The following is a 22,850-nucleotide window of genomic DNA, read 5'->3' as shown; positions in this document are numbered from 1 at the left end:
CAATAAAAGGCACAGGGCTGGCCTAAAGAGAAACTTGTTTTTAGAAATTAGGGTATGTAAATGCTCACTTCTGACATAAATCCAGTCACACCCATTATTTACCTTATGATGTTTATCCACATTTTTGAAGCAGGGATTGAAGATGAATTTGCATGGGAAAATACCAAAGAAGAACAGAAAATGGAAGAACACCACAGCTTTTCCAGTCTGGCATTCCCATAATCTCCATTACCCAGGCAAAATTAAGGATTTGTTTAAATTTAACCATCATGATACACTGGAACAAATATCATTTCACAAATAAAGTGGAGATAATTCGACATAACTTGTTCAGATGACAAATGCATTTCATATAAACGTTTTTCCTTTATAAGAATTTTCCGTGTTGAAATTGTCATACTCTTTCATCAAGGTAATGTTTAAACATTACCATTACTTCTCTCTCGCTTCATTTGTGCATCATATTTTTTCCAAATGTTTAAGGCATTTCTACTGGTCACTGCCACCAAGGTACCACATGCAAACCTGGGGAAAAGAGTTGCTGAGAGCTGTACTAAAGTTGCAATGTTCCTTCAAAAGGATTTATTACAGAACTAGATCCTTTCCAGGAGGAATTATCCAATAGCACTCCATTAAAGGATCATAAAAATTTTGAAGACATTTTATGATTAGGCCAGTGACCTTTACTAGAATTCCTCCCATAGCTTCCACAAATTTTATCTCAATGTGGAAACAAAAAACAGCAGAGGAACAATCATATTGTTTAAATTAGTTTGTAGTTTGACAACAAAAAAAGGCAGTGTTTCCAGTATCAGATGGACTAAGAGGAATATAGTAATGTTAAATAAAATTAATTTCTTTTCTAAAGAAAAAAAAAAGAAATTAAGTTAGATTTTTATGTGCTCTCTTGATCTCTGGAGGGTTCATATTCTTTTTTCATATTTCTGAACAAAACTAGGGCGCAACTGTGGCTATACTGATGCACAGCAATAGACATTTTGCTGTTCTGATGCTACTAACTGGAAGATCAGCTAGTGCCTTTTCTAGAGTTACTAAGCGGGCAAAGGACAGTTGCCTCCTCTGCACAATCATACAACAAGCAGTCATTAGACAGGGCAGAGCAAGAAACACCTTCCATCCTCTGATGTAAAGGTCTGGAATTCACTGATGAAGTTATTCTGTATTATGACAGCCACAGAACAGGTCTTTTTTTATTCATTTATTTTGATATCTACCCCATTCAGAATTATTCCAGAAAAGCCCACTCAGTCAGAAAAATGGGAGACTCCGCTCCCCCGATGAGCGGTGACTGAATCTGATCACTGCCAGATTCAGAAAAGGGAAGGAGATGGCTCCTCTCAGTCTCATTACAGACTCCAGATGAACCAAGGTACACATGAATTATGCATGAGGTAATTTGAAAAAGTTGTATAAAAAGTTTGACTATTCGTCATCAATTTAAAAAAAAAAAATCTCTGTCACTTCTAGCAATAACATTTATTTACCAGTTATTCCAGTATTATGCATCCACAATAATAGCTAATACTTTCCTTACTCTTTCTTCCAAATTCTTCATTTGAAAAGCAATTAAAAGATATCTCTAGATATTTTTCTGAGAGAGACTCAATTTCCTGATTTCAGTTGTTGATAGATACGAAGCAACATCACATAGCGTGGGGGGGGGGGGGGGGAAGAAAAAGAAAAAGACGAAAGAAGTCATCCCAACCTTCTGTCAGGCACTTTACAGCATAATGAGCTACGATGAAAAACAAGTCAAACGCTGAGAAAACAAGAAAGCTTGGAAATTTGATCTTACTGACGGGATCGGGAGTAATTAATTATAACCCATGTGACCACTGGATGTCCCCACTGTTCCTCAAACGCCGCGCAGACACCATCTACCTGGCAGCTGCAAAACCAGCAGATCTGACAAAGAGTGGGGAGCGTGCAAGGACAGAGGCAGCGATGATCCCCACAGTAATCAAATCCCCAAGGCACCCAGGCACACGCGCGCGTGCCCACACGTGCGGGAGCAAACCGGAGAGCAGGGAACAGCAGATCGCACACGCTGAGAAAGAAACACTCTTTGAATACAGTTTCCACCAAGTTCGCCTGGTGTCTACTCGATGCTTAGTAACCACAACACCGAGCGAGGCCGGGTGACAGATCCTCAGAAGGAGCCGGGAAAGCAGGATTACTTCAGAGGAGATGTGCAGGAAGCCTGGATTAGAGCGTGGCGTGCAATGGGGCAAATGGAAAAGACCCTCGTGCCATAACAGGTGAGAGGAAAGGTGAGCAGGAGCAGGGATGCCAGCATAAGACCACCGAGCAGCTGCCAGTCAAAAGCATCCAAAAGAGCTGAAATAACAAGAGAACATCTGTAACGCCATGGGGTGCTCTTCATATCAAAGCTTTGAGGGCACTGGTGGGATGAAAGCTGGAGGAGGCAAAGGAAAACAAAAACAAATCCCAAAGTACACCAGGAAGACTACTTCTACACATCCTTCTTTTGAGGTCAGGTCATGTGAGAGGTTCAACTCATTTTTATTTATTTTGTCACATGACAAAAAGCCAGACCTGATTCTGGCATCAAGGAAGGACCAAGTGCCTTGCTTACCATGATAAAAAGGAAAGAGATCATCCTATTTTTTAATGGAAGGAATTTCCTACTAATAGATTCAAAAGCAAATTTCAAATCAGCCTTGTGTCTGTTTTGTGGACTTAGAAAACTCAAGTTCTGATAGCTCATGGCTTATGTCACGTTTGTAATGAGAGGTTACACCACAAAAAGCACCAGATCCCTCCTCTGTCCCCACCTCCTTTTATTAGCACAGCTCACTGATATTAGATGTTAGAACTACGAAGCTATGGGAAGGGCAGCAGTTGCTCACACAAAAAATTATTTGAAGAGTTTGCACTCTGTGAAAGTGAGTTTACGCTCTCTCCTCCATCCTTCCTCCCCTTCCTACCACTCGTAGAAGCCTTATCAGTGAAGGGTCTGGGCCACAGCTGACTTCACCTTGGACTTCAAAAAGCGAAGCATAAAAAAACCTGCAAGAGCACAAGCACTAGCAGAGAGATACTAAAACCAGATCTAAACTGAAACCAAGTACCTAAATCACACATTTCACTAGAATATGCTAAACTGGCAATTAGTATCACGTTTAGTTATTAGTAGTATTCTGATTAGTTACATAAGCTATTGGGACAAACAGAAACACAGAACTAAAGATAATTCCTTCAGCCTGGATGCCTGGAAGGGTTCTGTATTTTTTCCCCTCACACACCATTAGAAGGATGACTGGTCTGACACACTGTGGATATTCTTTTGTTCAGATTTCAGATGTTCACAAAACAGAGCTGCACTGAAAAGGCAGGTTTTTTCAGGGGAAGAGCCCTGGGGGAGGGAAGTGCATGAATATATTTGAATAATAAATTAATTTGAGAATTTCATGGTTTGCAATTAAATTAATTAGGTACTCTGAATTACTGGCCAGTGACTCTTCAAGCTTGTTCTACTCGGTTTGAAGTGATGTATATACACAAATGTGCCAGAAAACCTAGACAGCTTTTGTTCCCTCCCCTGGATCTCATCTATACTTTCAGATCAGCAACTGACCATAATACATATGCTTTGTATGAAGAATAAAATGGATAAAGTGATTTGCTGAGATTTCACAATAATAATAAAAATTTGTTACCTGTTAGGCTGACTTCTCGTAGTCACTCTCTTTTGCAGCATGTTGTCTGACAGAGGAATTCATTGTGTATGTTTCAGCCTTCCAAAAATAAGAGTTACTATCATGACTCTTCATCCAAAGATCTGAGATTGCTTAAAAATGTCAGGGATGCTTTATGACAGCTGTTCAAATTCTGAGCAGTTTCTTTATAGCTTTTGGCTCTAAAGGAGGATAAGTAACATATCTAATCCTGAGACCTGATTACTTTCCTGGGTTTAAAATGGAGACTGTGCACTCTCATTTTCAGACTTGTTGTTGGAAAGCTAGTTCTGGCACCTCCTCCACTCTCAAGACGTTACATCTCCACTTGACTCCAAGCTGAAGTCAAGTAAGAGTGCTCTGCACTCTCCAGCACTCAGCTTTTTGCATCTTAATCAGGTGCTATAATTAGAAGTTAGCCATAATTAAGGCCTATGTAAGTTTAGGAAAAAAAAAATAGACAAAAACACCAAGAAACAGTTAAAATCCATTGAGCCAAACATTTTGGGGCCCAAAAGTTCAAGATCCCATCCATTCTCTTTGCCCTAGAGCCCAGTGAAGGAAGAATTTAGCCTATAATCTTATGGCTGTGATAGTAAGATAGACCCTTCAGAATCAGTCTGATTCCTCCAGTTTTAATATTACCATGGTTGGAAAATTGTAAGGCCCACTATGGAGTAATTTAAATTAAATCTTTAGCCATTAGAGATACAACTAAGCCCCATTAGTGTTTACAAAGAATTACCAGACTCATAGCAATTATACGTAGGTAAACAAAACAAAAAAAACTATCGAGCCATTGCTAGGGTCCTCCCCAGTGCCTCCGCAGAAAAGGTTTTGCCCATGCAAGCTGGAAGACAATTGAATGGAGAAGTATTAAAAGGTGTCCACAGAAGAAAAAAAAAAAAGGCTTCGGCCAAGTTTGCTCATACCTTTATTCTGTGGCATTTGTTCCTTATCAGCCATTAATTTAGCAGAGAAGAATCTGGCCCAGAGTTGCTACAGTTATCCCTGCTTAAGTTTTAGCTAATCTTGTGCGATAGAAACGCATGCATGAAATCGCTGTGTAGTCCAGCCTGAAGCACTCATAATGCCTTGATAGAGCCCTTTAAACATGATAAACTAGAACAAGACTACACAGCAAATCCCGTCTTGCACTAAGGAGTCTCACAAATTCAGTTTTAATTTTTATAAACAGATTGCTTCTTGGGTTGTTATTATTAGTGTGAGCTGGACAGCTTGAATTAGAGAATAATTTATTCCCTGTGCATTTCTAATTACAGAAAAGAGGTTCACTCACTGACACACTTGTCCGTCTTGTTCTTTCCTGTCTTTCAGGCATGGCTGATTGCAGTTAAATAGACAGACCAGCACAAACTGCATAAGAAACACAACTCTGTCAAAAAAGGACTGAAGTGTTACCATTAATTATTCTGGACCATGTGCTCATTTACAACAGATCTAACATGAGAAATATTCTCAGAGGTGTCAAACAGCCTCAGTTTCATAGGTGCATGGGGGTAGCACTGACTAAATGTTTGAGTGACTGGTAGGATGTGACCTGCCAGAGACCCCTGAAGCTTGGGGATTTCATGTGCAATTTGTGTTTCAGCATTCAATAGATAATTTAAATTGGGCCACTCTCTCTGAGCATTTCTGAAGGATCTACATGCCTGAGCCTGTGTCGGAACTGCACAAGTATCTCAAAAAAAAAAAAAGCATTTATGAGCATCTGCGCAAGTGATTATTTGGAACTCGCTGCATCTTAAAAAGGCTCTAAGAAAGTGAAAATATTGTTTTTTAAAGAATGTCGAAAGGTAGGCGTACGAATCACTGAGTGCATAGAAAGATAGCTTGAAAATGCTAACTGGAGGAAAGAACAAAAACAAAATTGCCATGATTTAGTTAACCCTCGCTACAACAGGGGCTGTTATTTTAAATAACTGAGCATAGGATAGTCCACTTTAGCCATTAATCAGATGAACAAACTTTGCAAAGGCAAGAATCAATTGACTGGTAATTCACATCGGAACTGAAAAGAAAAGAAGCACTGGATTTATTAAGTTATACCCTTCAACTATTTCAGCCAGAACTACAAGAGTACCCTCTTTCTGGTCAATTTTTTTTTTTTTTTTTAAATACAAGAAATACATACTTCAGGTGTTCCCTCACTGCCACTGTATTTAGTCTTTTTAACATCTATGCAAGACCTTCATCCCTCTCATGTATTCTCATAAACATTTCCTACCCCAAGCAAGGAGCAGCAATCAGAAGCTCTTCCATAATGAAGCAACACCATTTTCAAATAGGTAATAATCACCTTCCTCCCCTCTTGGTACAGTTTGCTGCTCTCTCTGTTGTTGAAAGGTCTTTTGCAAGGCCTGCATCATTTCTGTACTTGTATCTCTGCAATGAAGTTTCTCCCTTAAAGCCACAGACATTCCCTAGCTGTTTTTCACAGAATACGTAAGGCAGAACTTTTTGCTGCTTAAGGTTTTACACAATATTCTCACCATTAAAGTTTAGTTTACAAACAGCTTAAGCTTAAAGAGCGTTTCCACTAAATGACAGCTCTTTACAAACAGTGACAAAGCTCGTTGAGGGGGTTATAATCTGTCAGCATGATATTGAAATCTCTCAGGTTTTTCACCTGAATATTTTAAGGAACAATTTCAAGACAATAGGAAAACTCTATGAGCCAAGGAAAAGAAATTCAGCATTGCATGTAATGCTGGATTTGCTTTCAAGCAGCATCCTCTTGCAACCTTTGGTTTACTATTCAACATTTGTTTTGAACTTATGATTTTGCTTGGTATCAAAGGTTGCCTCTTTCTGCCAGCTAAATAGACAGTATCTTTATATGGTATTCATTGACCATAGGAAAAACAAAGCTGAGATAACTTGCTGTGCTTTTTTACTAAGTGCTACTATAACTACTATCCCCAACCTCATCAGTGATCTTGCTTCTGAAGTTCACATGACGTGACAATGAAAGCATTCAGGATCTGGTTTCAAAAGATGCTTTTTACCAGGCTACAAGGCAGGTAGGACAAACGTCGACTGCTTTAAGGTTTTTTTTGTTGGTTCCGCAACTCACCCTCCCCCCCTCCCCCAGGTGGTTGGGTTTTTTGGTTTGTTTGTTAAGTGCTTCAGATTTCAAAACATTTCTTCTGATCTGAAAGGAAAACGAGAGGAAAAAAAATTAAGTAAGAAAATATACACACCTACATTCAGTCTCCATCCAGTCAGCACACTGCTGGGTATACAAGACTCAGTTTCAAAACCTCTGTTCTAAGCTAAGCTGTTCCAGATGTGAGAAAGCAAGCACTTGAACAGGAGTTTCCCATATTAACAGGAAAGAAGCCTAACCCTCAAAATGTAAAGTTAATATCTGCAATATTTTCTAGACACGTGCTTTTTCTCAGAAGTGTGTTATAATTGGAATGAGCACATTTTGGCTCTACACAAAATCCTGGTGTTTGGAAAGGTGGTAGACTAACCCCTAGCCAAACTGTAGATATATTTGTTTTATTTATTTATTTATTTAATTAATTAGTTTCTGCTAATTTTCTTTCTGAGCCATGTATCCCCCAACAAAAGTGTAGATTGTATCTACAATTTGGTAGTCTTAGGGTGCATTATCCAGCACTCTGCAGAGATGAAGTATTTTCAAAACACTGAGAAATCGTTGTCAGAGCAGCTCCTTTCAGTCTTACTACCACTGAGTATTAGAACTGATTGACTAACTTTAAAGTGTCAGCACCAGTACTAGTAGACTGCGTAAGGTTCAGATGTCAACCTTCTCTGAATCAAGGAAATCTATATTTACAGTTACAGACAGAGACTGAAACTAGAATAATTTAAAGTACTACACCATCAGAATATTATTTCTATGGTGAGACTTTCCAGAGACCAGGTAGATAGAAAGGAAAAGGTCATTTTTATTCTATTCAGAACAGATACATGATAAGGATACTTGTGAATTTTTTTTTTTTTTTTAAAGATTAAATAAAAGCAGACTTTCAAAACACCCTCTGGAAGGTAGCTGTATTTGCCCTTGCCAAGGCAAATCTAAGTACTTGTTACAGCAAACAGACACGAAGCTGAAGTCTAAAAGCTTTAGTTCTGCTCTGCAGCTCTGCTCTAGGGCCACAAGGAAGGCGTTCTCCTACCTCATCTTTCCAACTCAGAGTTCCCACAGAAGCTGAAAAAGACTGATTTTCATATCAAGTGGGTCACGCACCTCTTTCTTCCATCACCGGCAGAAAGCAAGCAATTCTAGAAAATTTACAAGAACTTTCAAGATGCAATAGTAGCTCCAACTAAAAGAAGGGAAAAGAAATCCAGACCTAGACAGCTCAGTTTAATGCTGTAAAATTACCCCCAAGGTATTTTAATCAGACACACTCAGGGTTCTTTACCAGAAAAGACTTCCCTTTCATACCTAGGGAACCTGACTGAAACAGATATTAAATAACTTGCACAAGGACACTCAAAGCCTAGGTAATGTCTGATCTGGGTTCTACCTCCTGACTGCTACTGCTGAGTCTTAACAACTCCCTCTTTCCTCTGCAAAGCTGCAGGCTTCAGCAAACAAAGCATTCCTTATAGCTAATTGGTATTACATGGAAACTCAACTGCTCTTATTTACAAAACTACAGATTTATGTCAAGCAAAGCCAATTATGCTTAATGTTTAAACTATTGCAGGTGCTCAATGACATTGTTGCTAGGCAGTAGAAGTGAAATTGCTCTTTTAATGCATCTTGTTCCAACTGGGAGCATGTGTTTTATCATCAGTGCAAACTTAACAGATGGAGATCTTAATCCTCTCCAGTGAGCTTTCTCCACCCTCCCTCACTCAAAATGGTGTCCCATGCATTTAGACTTAACTGAGGTGCTCAACGAACTGTCTGGGACAGGACTTGTGTTTTTTGTATGTGCATTCGTGAATACAGTATAAACACACATTAAACCCTCAAAAAAACCCCCAAAACTGTACCAGCAGTAATCAACAATACATATGGCTATTCAAGGTTAGTAATGACCTCCGCTGAGCACAGCACCTACTCAAATAGTTATAACCAGAGCTGGTAGACAGCACAAAAGCAGCTTCTTTCAAAGTCAAGACTGAATCTACAGAGTCCTTTATACTAATTTAACTGTGTGCTGGGACAAGATTTAGAAAATTTAGGCAGTACTCAAACTACAAAACTGAACTGGGATGTTTCTGGGCACTCCTAACCTCACTTAGGAGGCAACTTTTTCCACAATAAATTTCAAAATCCTTTATGGTGAGGATTAAAACATGCTTATCTTAGATTTACTTTGTGCAAAGCAACATCAACAGGTGACCTCAAACACAGGCAATCAGATCTGAATGTTTTGTTATCTCCCATGAAAACTGCCATAGACCAACAAAATGCTGAACAAACGAATGCTATTCTAATATTTTCCAGCTGCTTACTGCATTATTTCATGTGCACACACATCTCCTTATTTTTTCTGTCCCCTCATTTTTTCTAATGTATTAAACCAGATGTGAAAAGCAGCTTCTTTCAAAGTCAAGACCAAACCTATACAGTCCTTCATACTAATTTCACTGTGTGCTGGTACAAGATTTACAAAATTTAGGCAGTGCTCTGAAAGTACAAAGGATTCCATCAGCTTTGCATGGAGTCCCAGATGCTGCAGTTCAAGAAGCATCCCGTCTGTTGGGTATAACCGCTAAATTGCTCTGTCATAACAGTGAGCATGATTGATAGACTTTTGCATATAGTTTCCTCTGCACCACCAGCTGAAATAAGTAAAAATCTAACAATCAGTACCCCTTTTCTTTTGCCATCCATACAAAAGGCCAAATTCTTAACTAAATCTGATAGGAAAAGCCTTCCTCCAGTCCATGTGAAGAAGGCAGAGAGTTTTCAGTAGTCAACTCTTCATCCAAAAGCCCATTCTAACTCGTATCTTCCAGAGCACTCCTTTATGAAGGCTGCTCAACTGCTTCCTTCTCCATTGCTGAAAACCTTTCTTGCATGATTGCATGAGATCTTCATCAGACAATTAAACCACAATAGCTGCATTCATTCTCTGCTGTCATCTATTCTCACATTTTGATTTCTGAGAAAAGGAAGGGGAAAAAAAAAAAAAAGTAAAAGGGTCTTAGGAAGTTTGAGGTCATTCAGCCTGCACATGCACCAGAGGAAACACTTAAAAGAAAGTTAGGTTTCTTGTTTTCCTGTTCTTGATGTAAATGGTTCCAAACTGCTGTTATTTTTGCATTTAAAAAAAAAAAAAATTAATTATCATTAGGTGTTAAAAGTGTCTCCAGCCCAGTTATACTCACTGGCTCAAATCTTAGATTTTACCCTTTGATTACATAATAGTTCTCCTTTTGTGTATAACTCTCAAATGCATTGACAGTGACCACATACCTCTTGTCAGCAGACTCCAGCCAGCATCTTTGCAGCTTTTCTGTGCCAAGACAAAGGTCAAATCAAGTATTCAGAAATTTCTCACTTTTTCTTTATGGAAAGAAACTAGGAGTTTCCATGGCTTAAAGCTGGGTTTATCTCAATACAAATACCATTTAGAAAATAATACCTTACAAGCAAATAACTGTCAAGTGGGATGGACAGGTTTACTCAAATATGTGGAAATTAGTCTGTCTCCCACTCTCCGGAGCCCTTGGAGACTAGGTCCTTCAGCCTTTCGCTGCCTCTCCCTCTCACAGCCCCAGCCCAGCTTATGCAGTCGCTTATGTGGTCACTTTTGGAGAAAGAGGCTGTCTCTTGCTGGCAGGGCAAGAGCCAGGGCAAGGCAAGCAGGCAGCCTTTTTCCCCACCACACCACTTCTTACAGGGCAAACAAGGAGTGGTACACTCAGCTCCACCATTAAGGAATGATGTCCCACACTAGTCAGAAAGCACATCTTTGACATGGATGACCATTTCAGATAAACTTGTATGAAGATATACTTACTTATTCCATCTCCACCAGTGCATCCTAGGATCACATTCTCTTTTACTATGAAGGAAGATATTATACAAGTTCCACAAAAAACTCTCTTCCAGATGGATACCTCCCCTTTCTACGATATCTGTTGCCATCTGGGCTTTAACGGGTCCCTCAGCCACGTGGTAGCTCTTCTGCTGACCCTGATCTCCACCTTCACAAGTTATTTCCCATGGGGCATGTGTCAAATGCTTTACTGAAATCAAGGCAGATCATCTCTACTATGTTTTCTTTAGAAAATGAATTCTCATTAGACACAGACATTAAGGTAGTCTGGCAAATCTACCTTTGATACATCTGTGTTGCATTTTATTCTATTTTCCTTTTATCTCGTTACTTTAAATATTCTAATTTAAAAAAAAAACCAAACAAACTTAAATACTAGTGAGATCAAACTAGCAGCTCCTGACTGCCTTCCTTCCTACTTCTTAGATGTATTTACTACGTTTTGCTCCCCTTCCCGCAACGCCCAACCCAAAGTTACAGCATTAAATATGGTTAACGGTGGACAGATTATTTCCTTTACCAGCTCTTTCATAGTTTCAGCTCACAAACTACCCTCTGTGTCACTTCCATGAATTATATTCCTTTAATGTAGTTTCTCTTGTGGTAGAGCATTCCTCATATCTAGCAAGCATCCTGGCTTGACTACCACTTCCAATATGAACATCTTGATATCAAAGTGCTCCTTTAGTTTTTGGGTTCAGTATGTTTCTTCGTCACATAAAGACCCCACTTCTATCTTCACTCTTTTTAGTAATAGAACTTTAAAAAAAAAAAAAAAAGTTAAGTGCTAGATTAGCATTGCTCACAAGACCCAAGTCAGCCAATTTGGGGAGTGTTTAACACTGTTTAGATTTTTAAAGTGAAATGCATTTTACTAATAATTTTTTTTTCCCCCCATTTCCAACTGCATCTACCTTTCCCAGTCTTCTTTTCCTAATTTCCTTCACCCCCCTCAACTGGGCTACAATTAGTAATTTTGATGTAAATAAATTCTAGTCTTCTGTTCTCCTACTAGCAATTTTCTGTATATCATCCTTTAGGAATGACAAATCTCACAGTGCTTCTGCCAAATAAAAGGCTAGATGCCTCAGCATCAATGTTTCATGACGTACTGTATGGGCTTATTACTAGTATATAGTTTCTAGTATATTTTTGGTAGATCTCAAAGCAATTTGCTGTGTCCATTTTACTGATGTAAAAAAGCCACATGCTGAAGGCTGGGTAGCAGATAAGTAGCAGAGCCAAGAATAGCACAGAAGTCTCCCAAGTATCCACCAGCCAATACCAGACTCCAAAATTATTTGTAAATGACACTGTCACAAAGTAATTTGCTAAACAAATGTATACACAAGTTTATTAATTTTGAACCATTACTAAGTACAAATACATGTGGATACCCATCTATTTCCCTATAGAGATTAAAAGCCTCTCTCCATCAACCATTCCAAGCAGTGAGCTCTCATTGTCCTCGATGTGCATTACAACAGTGCAGCATCCTACAAGGCCAAATCCTACAACGACTGCTATTTTGTAAACTTACAAATAACATTATTATTCCTAAGACAATTCATAAATATATTGGCAGTTCCGCTTAAGTACACAAGGTAATTTATCATTAGAAAGCTGGTTAGTAACACAATCAAAATTTAGTCAAACAAGGGTGAAATTTAATCAGGTTTTCTCCATAGGAGACAAAATGGGAGAACGTTCCAGGACACTATCATAATGCTTGATAGCTTTTTCAGGCTTCAAAAGTTTTTCTTCAGGAAGACTTCCTCTGAATTCATTGGTGTATTCCTGATTCAGATTGTTGTATCTGGGAGGAAGGATAGGGAAGGAAAATACTAAAATAATCATCCTTTCCGGGATTAGCTTCACCCATTGTTTATTAGGTAATATTTTGCAAGTTACACTGCCTTTTGAGTCCTGGACTTCTAAGCAGCCAAAAAAATAGGATAGTGATATCTGTTTTCCTAGGACCTTTCAGAACTTCAGGATGAGAAGTGCCAAATGGGATGCAGGTGTTAATAATAGCTGTACTGTGTCATTTTAACAAATTTTAAAAAGAAACATGCTTTTTTCCCCTCAGAGAAATTTTAATATATTTTTTCTAATTCAGAGTTTTAAAGCCTGATTTCTCCCCACCCCTAAATCAGCGTCTATCTGAATAGACCTCACCCTTTTTTTTCCCCTCTGTGAGAATTCTTATTCAGCACAAAATGAAACAATTACATTTGACCTCAGAAAAAAAATATATTTCATGTAGGTTTTGTTTGTCTTACTGAAAAATGAGTACCTTGATTTTGAAGTGAAATACCAATTTGAAATAAAATTTTTAAAAACTTTTTTTAAAACAAATTTTCTCATCAAAATATGTTAAATTGTGAGTTCAATCCAATTTTATGGCCACTTTTTGACAACCAAACCCTTTTAGTTTTCAGCAGTAAATGTCACAAATGAAAATTTCATTTTACAGAAGAATAAAATCCCATTTTATGACAGGAAGACAAAGTACATGCAGGAGAAACATTTCTAATCATGACTCAGGTCACATTTAAAAGATGAGAATCAAGAACTAGCCACCGCAATAAATGGACACTTGTGTCTCAAGTTACATTGAAATAATTGACAAGACGCTATGGTAATCTTTGGTGCTGCAAAGTTGCGCTATATGTAATAGAAAAAGCAGTATTTTTCTCAAGAGTACGAGAAGTACACTGCCCTTGGAAATTTTCTATTACAGTCATTATCAAATCACGACTTCATCAAGGTTTCTGAAAGATTTCCGTAGAACTGCAGCCCAATGTCTAAGAGAGAATGCCACTCGCACGTGACCCTTCCCACTTGTGGTGACACAGGTTGCTTCCCTCCCTGTTCTTGACTATGAGTATTACTTATAACACTGACAACAGAAAGTTAACTGTGATTAAATGTTCCGGAATACAGGAGGCAGGCCAATTTTCAAACCACCCTGGATGTAAAAGGGATTGCAGTTGTGAGTTCCTTGCATTTTACAGGCAACATACAGGCATTAAACCTAGGCTCTATAGGTGGCATAAAATTGCTTCCTGTGTGGGGGCTAACTGAGCAATTCCATTGCCTCCAGCAGAAAGTTGCTTTTATCTCATTGCCCAGTGGAGTATCAGAAAATATTTCAGTTATTCTGTTGAAACCACTGCATACAGCATTAGCCAGCAGCGGTCTGCCGTCTTCTTGCAACCCCTTCGGCTACTGTCCCATACTAAAGATGTAAGCTCATTGAGACAACAGCAACGTTTTCTATATATTGGTACAAAGCCAAGTGCAGTGGAGGTCAGTTCCATGATTGAGATACCTTGGTGCTGTGATCTAAACTCCATGCCAACATTTTTACGCCCTTCTGTAAAGAATAGGATGCTCTTCTTTCTTCAAGGCATTTTTATATTAATAAAACCCCTTAAATATTTAAGGCTAATTACATCAGTCTTTTTTTTTTTTTTATTAACCTTACCACATAATTTTTACTGTGAAATCTCTCTCCTCAAGGCAGATGAAAAATACTAAAGTCTGAACCCTGAATGATAACATATGATCTATCACTGCCAGTTCTTTATTACACACTACTTTACAGGTTTTGCAAGAATTTCTACCCATATCTACAAATTAAACATCAGGCTTTCATTTTCTCACACATACCTGTGTGCAATCGTCCAGAACCCCAGGGCGTTCACCATCATTAAGGAAGCCAAGAAGAAGAAGAATCTCTCCAATTTACCTTCATGCAGCAAGTGTGGAAACCAGTTGCCTGGCAAAGCAGACATTTGATGCAGAATTAGTTTACCTTGCAGGATGAGACATGGCTCATATGAAAGACAGGAAGATAACTTTGTGTAAGACACAATCACAGCAGGTGCTTTGAACCCCCCTGTAGCTATTTATACAGACTTCATTCTCGCAGCATGCATGGTTTTTTGAGTCTACAATGTACTTTGCTCCTGCTTTGCAGACAGGCAATAGAGATCTAGAGAAACTAAAGAACTTCCCTAACAAATCTGAAGTGTACTGGAAAACCTAACTCTGCACAGCTACTACTGTAATGATTGGGACATCTTCCCTCTATATTATCCTGTGCATATAGCTAAGTGAATGTCAAATGTGACAACTTTAGGCAGAGCTAGAATTAAGGTGGTCTGTAGAAATCCTTATTCATATCTCTCATGCTTTTAATAGACCCTTCTTAAGAAAAAAAAAAAACAAACATGCATAAAAAGCATTTGTTGAGTGCTTTGGATGGTGCTCCATTACCGAGATGCTACCTGACATTTTACTTTACCTTTCTTTGTAGCTGCCTTCAGCCGTGAGTCTGCAACATGTCTTTGTCTTGCACACAGTGTTTATTTGCATGAATCAGACCTTTTTCTACCAAGGCTTTTGGCAATAGTGTCTGGGACATTTTGGCAGCTTAAACTCCATTCAGCAGAGGACAGTACCACCTATATACACCCAGAGTCTTCCCTGCCTGTATTCTTCTGCGCTTTAGTTTGCAGTTGTATTGCTTTCAATGTTGTCCATTGCAAACAATCTGCAAACAAGCTCAGGTAGCAAATAACTATGGAAATCAAGATGCTTAAAAAGAAAGCCAGCCCCAGTCAGCCTGCATTTGAAGACAATCAGTACCTGAAGTACCATAATCAACTACAGCAAAGACATAAAACCAAGGTGAAAAAGAAGTTACAGTAGATACAGAATATCAGAGAGAGCTCTACGGTGCTGTAACGACCTTTTACATTATTTGGGAATACAGGATATTTATTGCCTTTGGAGAAGAAAGAGAGACTGTCTGCATAAGCAAGTGGTGAAGTGCAATAGGAGCAAATACAGAGCATGAAACAGCTGGTGCTGAGAACGTGATGCCCGCACTATACACAGCTCAGAGGGGTTCACATCAGACCAGTTGCCACTAACAGCTGGAACACATCAGGCATGAGCATTTTTTTGGTTTAGTTCCACCCAAAAGGAACGCAGGTGTTTTGTGCTCCAAGATCACTCTGTGATGCAAATCAGAGACGATCACGAGATTCAGATCAAAAGCACACTCCTGATTTGAACTAAAACACAAGTATTAATGTGCCTAAAGTCGCCTTTCTTTTCTCCCTCAAAGTCCGATATCAAATCCTACCCATCTAAATAGAGTGGCTATTCACCACTTGAACGGCCTAAAAAGCAGAGAAGGAAAAACAGCCTTCTTTGCCATAGCCATACATTGTTGTGCTATACAAACCTGACAGCCTTAACTGATCTTTTGGCCACTAATGCCATCTTCAGCCATCCAATGCCATTCTTATCTTGTCAAAATTTTCTAAGAAGAGAGAAAGAGCAGTTCCACAGCCCAGGAGAGCCCGCAGTCACCCCACCCCCCCACATACATATATTTACATTTTTCTCTTTCCTCTGCATCTTAGAGTTGTAAACACATTTCTTTCCAAAGCCATTACCTTTAGCTCTCCTGGGATTAACAGAGAAAAACTGCCATCAGTGCAGCAGTTCTCCCTAACTCCTCCGCAGTTTGCTCCATGCCATGTTACCTTTCTGCCTGAGACGGAGCAGCACCACCTCACCTCTGCGTGCCCGGTTCCTTTTGTAGCGTTATCTCAGAGCGAGTTTTAAAACGTATCATTTAACATTGTCAGCTGACTGAGCTCCTAGGTGCTATAACTTCATTTCAGTAGCTTATAAACTTTTACTGTCATAATTCGCAATCAGGTGGTTTTTCATTTCACATCCCCCAGTGGCCAATAGAAGTCACGGAGAGAGCGCGTGTATCTGATGAAAGAGAAAGCACGCACGGGGTTCGGCGCTACAGCTTGTCAAAGCAGAGTTCACACTGTCTGCTAGGTTATTTACATCGCCTAGGCTAACTATACGAGCAGCAGGAGCTTCCTAATGGAACGGTGTTTACAATGAAACCTGAACAGAAAATATGTACTTAAAAATAGTACTGAGCGATTAAAAAAAAAAAAAAAAAGATTAATTTAGCAGCTTCTAAGAGAATGGAGTAAAATGGACCTTTGAAACTGTCTTAACATTAGCAAAAGCACCATATTGAAGTGCTGAAAGTGGGAATGGTTGGTTTTATCAGGGTGAGAGGGCAGCCCGGCAAGCAGGAGATCTGGGTTCTGCCCCCACTTTACCACCGGTCTCCTCCATGGGCTAGGTCAAAGATCATTGCTCTGTCTCCTCTCTGCTTCTTTTAGTAATTGCCAGTATTTAAACAGTGAGGCCAGGACAACGACACAAAGCCTTTGGAAAATCCTGTATTATAAATGAGCAACAGCACAGGCAGGGCCAAAATTAGATTGGGCATGGTAAGACTCCAGATCCCATAGCGCGCGTGCTCGCTCGCTCTCTAGTTTACCGCTCCATCCAGAGCAAGAGGTAGGAGCAAGGCTTTCTTTTCCTTTCAGTGAGGGGCAACAAGGTTTGTCAGGGGTGCCTTTCTCTACAAAGAAACAGGGGTGGCAGCAGTCCTAGAGATACCCAGACTGTTATCCTACGCCAACAGACGTTTTCATCAGCGGATACAGCAGAGGTTAATGTAACCATTTCCTATTTTCAGCCAAAAATATTTACTTCTCACTTTTTTTTTTCTCCTTCTTTTTCCTTTTTAAATGGAAGTTGGTTTTTCATGAAAGAGGGGATAAACCTGGACTACATTTACTTCTACTTACACTCACTGCACAGAGAATCCTCTGCTGGCAGGAAGCCTTGGGAGAGCAGCCGTCGGTGTTAAAACATCAACCATGTGTTTCAGGCAGTGAAACTCTTTAGATGCTTTCAGCCCTTATCCCACTAACCCCTTCCACAGGCTGTCTGCAGACTCCAGCACCCTCCACTGACTGGGTTTGGGGTTCGTACTTTCAGGATTTTACTCTCAGCCATGAGCGTCAGGAACTTATTGGGCAAGTTTGTTTGTTTTTTGCTGGAGTAAGATGCCCTGGGCACTACTGCTTTTGAAGAGTCCGGCACTTTCTCATCCTTGAATCAGCACGCAATATGCTAACAATTCACTTTCCCCCAAAAGACACTGCCTTTGGGTTCTGTCAATCCTTTACTTTTCTATGGAGATTGCCAACAGAAGTGCCAATTACAAGGTTGGTTTGTCACATAGATAATTGCTCACTGGGAATTAACTTTCTACAACAAGCTCCTGATTTCCATTTTTATTCCAACAATGGAAATACTTTGTAGCATGAATCACCACAGAGAATCAGAAATTTCCTTTGGCTGTGTATATTTTAAAGAGCCTTTTCTTATTGGTTAGAGGTGAATCGGTTATGCATTTCATGGCAAATTTAGAACAAATTAGAACATTAAGTCTAGGCAGAGTCAGTTCCTCAAGCCTGCTATACCATACGTTGTTGAAATAAAGTGCCTGGTAAACTTTCACTGACATTTTGCAGTCCTATTGATTTTGCATCAAAAATGCTCAGGTAGTACAAGAAGGAGGAATATTATACAACATCAAGAGAAAACATCTGATCCTACCAACACAGGCAGAGAAGTAGGTGAAGCAGGGATTAGGACACAGACAAAAACACTTTCCTGGGCTGCTTCTGGTGGATGACTGACAGTGACAAACTGCTGGCAATACTAGCCATCAAAGAAGATGTGGAAAGGGCTGTAAGCCGGTCTTTGACATATGCACACAAGGTATCTGTTACTATGATGGCACCCTTGGAGCTCTCAAGGGATTCACAACAAAGCCCGAAGTTGCATAGGAAGGTATTCAGTTTGTTTACTGAATAACACCATCATATTTTAGTATTGGGAAAACACAGAAGACAAAGCAAAACAGTCACATGCCAGAAGTTAGTCTATTCTGTATGATTCCCACATTTTTACAGCTATCCTGCAACCTAGACTATGATTATAGAAAAGTGTAATTCATATCTTAGAAGAGGATTGTGTTGCCTTCCGTCATTTCATCAAGTTGGTGCACGTATATTTAGTGTTTAATCATATCCAAATTAAAGTCTCAGTCTGCCTCTAATCCTTATTAGCTAAGTAGGCACCAGTGGACACCACCATCTGGACTGCAAGAAATATCCTTTAGCTTTATCATCTTTGGTATTTAGAATCACACAAGGCTCCAAACTAAAAAAAAAAAAACAAAAAACAAAACCAAACCAAACAACAAACCACAACCACAAAAAAACCCCAGTTCTCTAAATATAAGCAGCAAAACTGTGTCTGGGGCAGTTTGGCAGTTTCCTTCCTCTGACCTTTTTTTTTTCCCCTCTTTTCTTCTTCCTTACATATTTACATTAATATTTTTAGAGAAATGTATTCTGAAATGATTGGCATAGGAGGACAGGTTTTGTCTTGCATCTTCTTCCGTTAAAATGTTAGGAGAGGTAAGAGATCCAAAAGAAAGCAGTTTCCCAGCTTGTACTGAAAATATCACTGTCACCCGTCATCTGTTTGCACTCGTCAGATTTTTAAAAAAGTCTTATTTTATCATATTCACACCATCCTCCATAGATGCGTTAAAAATGATTAATGCAGCTTTGACTGTGACTGATATCTGATCAACTTTGCCAATAAAAACCCAAATAAAATTCTAAACTAGTGACATGAAATAGGATATAAAAATGTTTAAATTTTGTCAACACCCTCTGTGCTTCAGCACTTCAAAATCCACACTGGAGGATCTACTTCACTGTATCCTGAATTGCTTCATGGCAAACATGGTCTCATTGCTTAGAGATGGGAGAACCAGAAATAGTCTTGGCTCAGGTTTTAGCGAAACAAAAATCATGGGACAAGACAAAAGCACCCATAGCCCAAGAGTCGCATGTTAAGCCTTGTTAAATCTTATAAAACCGTTGCATAAACACTATCAGCTTCTTTCAGCAAAAGAGAAAGAACTTTGGTCTTCCAATATAAATAAATTAGTTCATCTTTTTAGGGGGAGGGGAAAAGAGTTCCGGTTGGTTTGCTTTACCCCCAGTTCCATAAATTGTCCAGGTACTGAATGGTTTACAAGCTCTTTAACAGAGCTGAAAAAAAAAACCCCAAATGTGAGTAATGAGAGCTTAATTTGTGTCATTTGACCTTAATTTGACCTAAAAGAAGTCACAATTTTATTCTTGGAAGCGCTGTCATCTTTAGAGGGTTCAATAGGTAACTACTAGGTTTTATAAATTAAAAAAAAAAATATTTTTCTGTTCTTAAGCTTTTCATCACAAGCACCAAAGAACACCGTAAGAAGCACAATGGAAGAGTTTGGAAAAAATACAGATGGAACAAGAGAATTTTGTATATAACATTTTCTATCAAACTGGGAGAGAAACAAAACCAATCCTAAATGCCTCTTTGGTTTTGTTATAGTCTATACCCAGCTCCAGAAGTCTGATCCCAAGCCTACTTTGATTTATGAGTCAGCAGGACAAAAATCTAGCTGGGATTACTAGAGGAATACTCTTACGTCCTCAGTCTGAAGTGTTATAACACAAATGAAGATACAGGAATATCTCCATTATTTACAAGATGTGAATTGTATGAATTGTGGTAACTTGGAATAATTAATCTCATTCAAGCAGGGAACACTGGGAAAGAGATACCCAGTGAGATTCCACTTATGAAGAAAATGTGAGAGCCCAATAATATGTTGTTTACATAGTAATAGGGAAAGTAATCTCTAACGCTTCTAACTAGAGCAACAGAGCAAACATTAAACATTTTTCACTATATTTTCTCTAAAGCTTTTCAAGTTTTGCAAAGGACTTCCCCTATTTAGGGCTGATTCAGTCCCATTTCAGCACCTTAATCTGAATACAGACTGTCACTGGAAATTTAAGAGTGACTTTTGTTCAGGGTAATGGTGCAGTCAATTCCATCTACAGGAATGGTGGGTCTGTCAGAGTTAAAGACATGAGTTACACCTTTTTTTTTTTTCAAAGCTAAGTAGAGAAGTTTGCCACCCAACCTCATAGAATTGAGGAGTATTTTAGCCAGGAAACTTCTTCCGTTTGCTCAAAAATCTTGAGCAAAAAGGGCTAGAACATGGCAACTGCAGTCTGTGGAGAATTTGGACAGTTCAGGCTTTTTGGTCCACACCAGGATAAGAATTTGAAGACTCTGATAAAACAGTATTTCTGGCAAGAAATGAACATTTTCTTTTTTGAATCAATTAAATGTTTTCATACAGACTTACAGAAAAAGAATAAATCACCTTGATATAAAATTAGACAAAAATCTACTGAATTGCAAACCAAATGCAAAAATTGATTTCCTCTATCACTCTGTATAAAAATATTCTATAAAGGAACAAATTACATAGATAGTGGCACAACATAGTAAAAATGTTTTGATGCTGACATTATACTTAATTTTTAAAAAAATATTTAATTATACCCAAAGTCAAATTGCAGTAAAATACGTCAATTTTACTAAAACAAAATATTTCAACCTTATCAAAATTAATAATTTCCATACTTTCGGGGGGAGGAGAAGAAAAAAGTCAGCAACACAGTCTTTCTTGAAGTGTTAGTTTCATTCAACCCATATTACCCAATGAAAAAAAATCTGTTCAACTGGGTAACATTCAAGGAGCTCTGCTCCTCACACTGGATGCCTTGGTACTTAATAGTTCTTTGCCTGATTCATTCGGGTAAGCATTCCTATTTTTACCCATCTCTAGGTGATGCTTTTATACCTCATAATAAAATTTTAATTGAATTGTTAACTTAAAAACAGCACTGCATGTCAAAGAACCATCGTTTGTTCAGATCTTGCAAGTAGGAATTAAAATTTCTTGTCATACTTTCAAAAAAACCCCACTTCCCCGTGTTTTAGGCAGGAAAGAGAAGAACCCAAAACTTAACCATGAGCAGTTACAAAATTCTGCAGCCGTGGTAATTGCAATGGTGTCGTGCATAAGGGCCAGCAGTTGTGCTCTATACGAGAACACTTCTCTGTAACACAGTAACAATGAAGCTTATCACTGGAAAGCATCTTTAGAAGTACTGCTTCAGCAAGTGGAACTATTTCAGACACATGAAGAAAGGGATCCCCGTCCTTTGGTTCAAGAACTCAAGTGCTGTATTTTTTAAATTTACTTATGAAACAAGTCTTTTCTTTATGGAACAAAGATTCATCAGCAAAGGAAAAAAGACTTTAAGAAACTCTTGGCCTATCTTGAAAGTCAGCAACCCAGAAAAATCTCCAGTTCAGGGCTTATACTAAATACTCCTTAACAGGCTGAATCTGAAATAACTCCTTTTGAAACAGTAAGTTCTCTGGGAATTGCAGTATTCTTCTGCAAAAGGGTAGACGCACAGTGAGACCATATTGTCACGGAATCTGGTTCTTCCAGTAGCTGGGCAAAAGGAGAGGTGTAAAGGAGGCAAGAGAGAAGTAGTGGGTCTAGGGGAAAAAATTCCCTAGACAGCTTTGAAACACTCAGCCCAACCTCCCTTCCCCTCCACGCTGTGGAGCAGAAAGGCAGGCATGTTCTCCATTCTTTGAAGCACTAATCTTGCTCTCATGGCCAGAGGCTTCCACATAAGCATGGCTAACGTGAACGTGCTTCTTCACGAACATAAAAAGGTGCTTCCTAGACAATTTATTTTCTTGTCTTCCAGAACAGAAGTATAGAGATTGGAGGTGAGGGCTTCCTGCAAAATGCCATCCTCTAATTACTTCAACTATCAAAACTAAGATGACTCATTAAAATTGGATGAATACAGCTGGAAGGCTATTTCCTATCTTAATTCCATCTTAATTGTGAGAGCAAATCAATAAAACTTTGGCATCCCCTTTAATTCTGCTGCCTAATTCTCCAAATCAATAATACTAGAAAACTGCTCAGGAACACTGGTCATGAGCATATTCTTACCTTGAGTGCCTGCGTGGGCTGTCTGAACAAAGAAAGCTCCCATAAAGCAGCCAGCTCCATTAAAGAGAGTTAAAAAATGCATGGAAATCCCTCTAATTCTTTCTGGCACAAGCCGGAATGAAAGCAAGGAACCTTAGAAAGGAAGCAGATACAGCTACAGGTTAAAAAAAAAAGTAAATGACGGTAGAAGATAGATAAGACAGAAAAAAATCCAAAGTGTCTCTAATAGGGACT

The 22,850-nt window shown here is 38.9% G+C and overlaps 1 protein-coding gene across 1 annotated transcript in view; it reads right to left on the bottom strand.

The window, feature by feature from the left end:
- Positions 1 to 12,409: 12,409 nt before the first annotated feature.
- SLC15A5 (solute carrier family 15, member 5) overlaps positions 12,410 to 22,850 on the bottom strand; it is a 35,874-nt gene continuing 25,433 nt past the window's right edge. The window contains exons 7-9 of the mRNA XM_009582253.1: positions 22,617 to 22,748; positions 14,414 to 14,522; positions 12,410 to 12,554 (exon numbers count right to left, since the gene is read on the bottom strand). Coding sequence (XP_009580548.1) covers positions 12,410 to 12,554; positions 14,414 to 14,522; positions 22,617 to 22,748 — 386 coding nt within the window. The remainder of the gene's footprint in view (positions 12,555 to 14,413; positions 14,523 to 22,616; positions 22,749 to 22,850) is intronic.

The sequence above is a fragment of the Fulmarus glacialis genome, unplaced genomic scaffold (genome assembly GCF_000690835.1).
Source record: "Fulmarus glacialis isolate BGI_N327 unplaced genomic scaffold, ASM69083v1 scaffold497, whole genome shotgun sequence".
Classification (NCBI taxonomy): domain Eukaryota; kingdom Metazoa; phylum Chordata; class Aves; order Procellariiformes; family Procellariidae; genus Fulmarus; species Fulmarus glacialis.
This window is presented reverse-complemented; position numbering and strand designations above follow the sequence as displayed.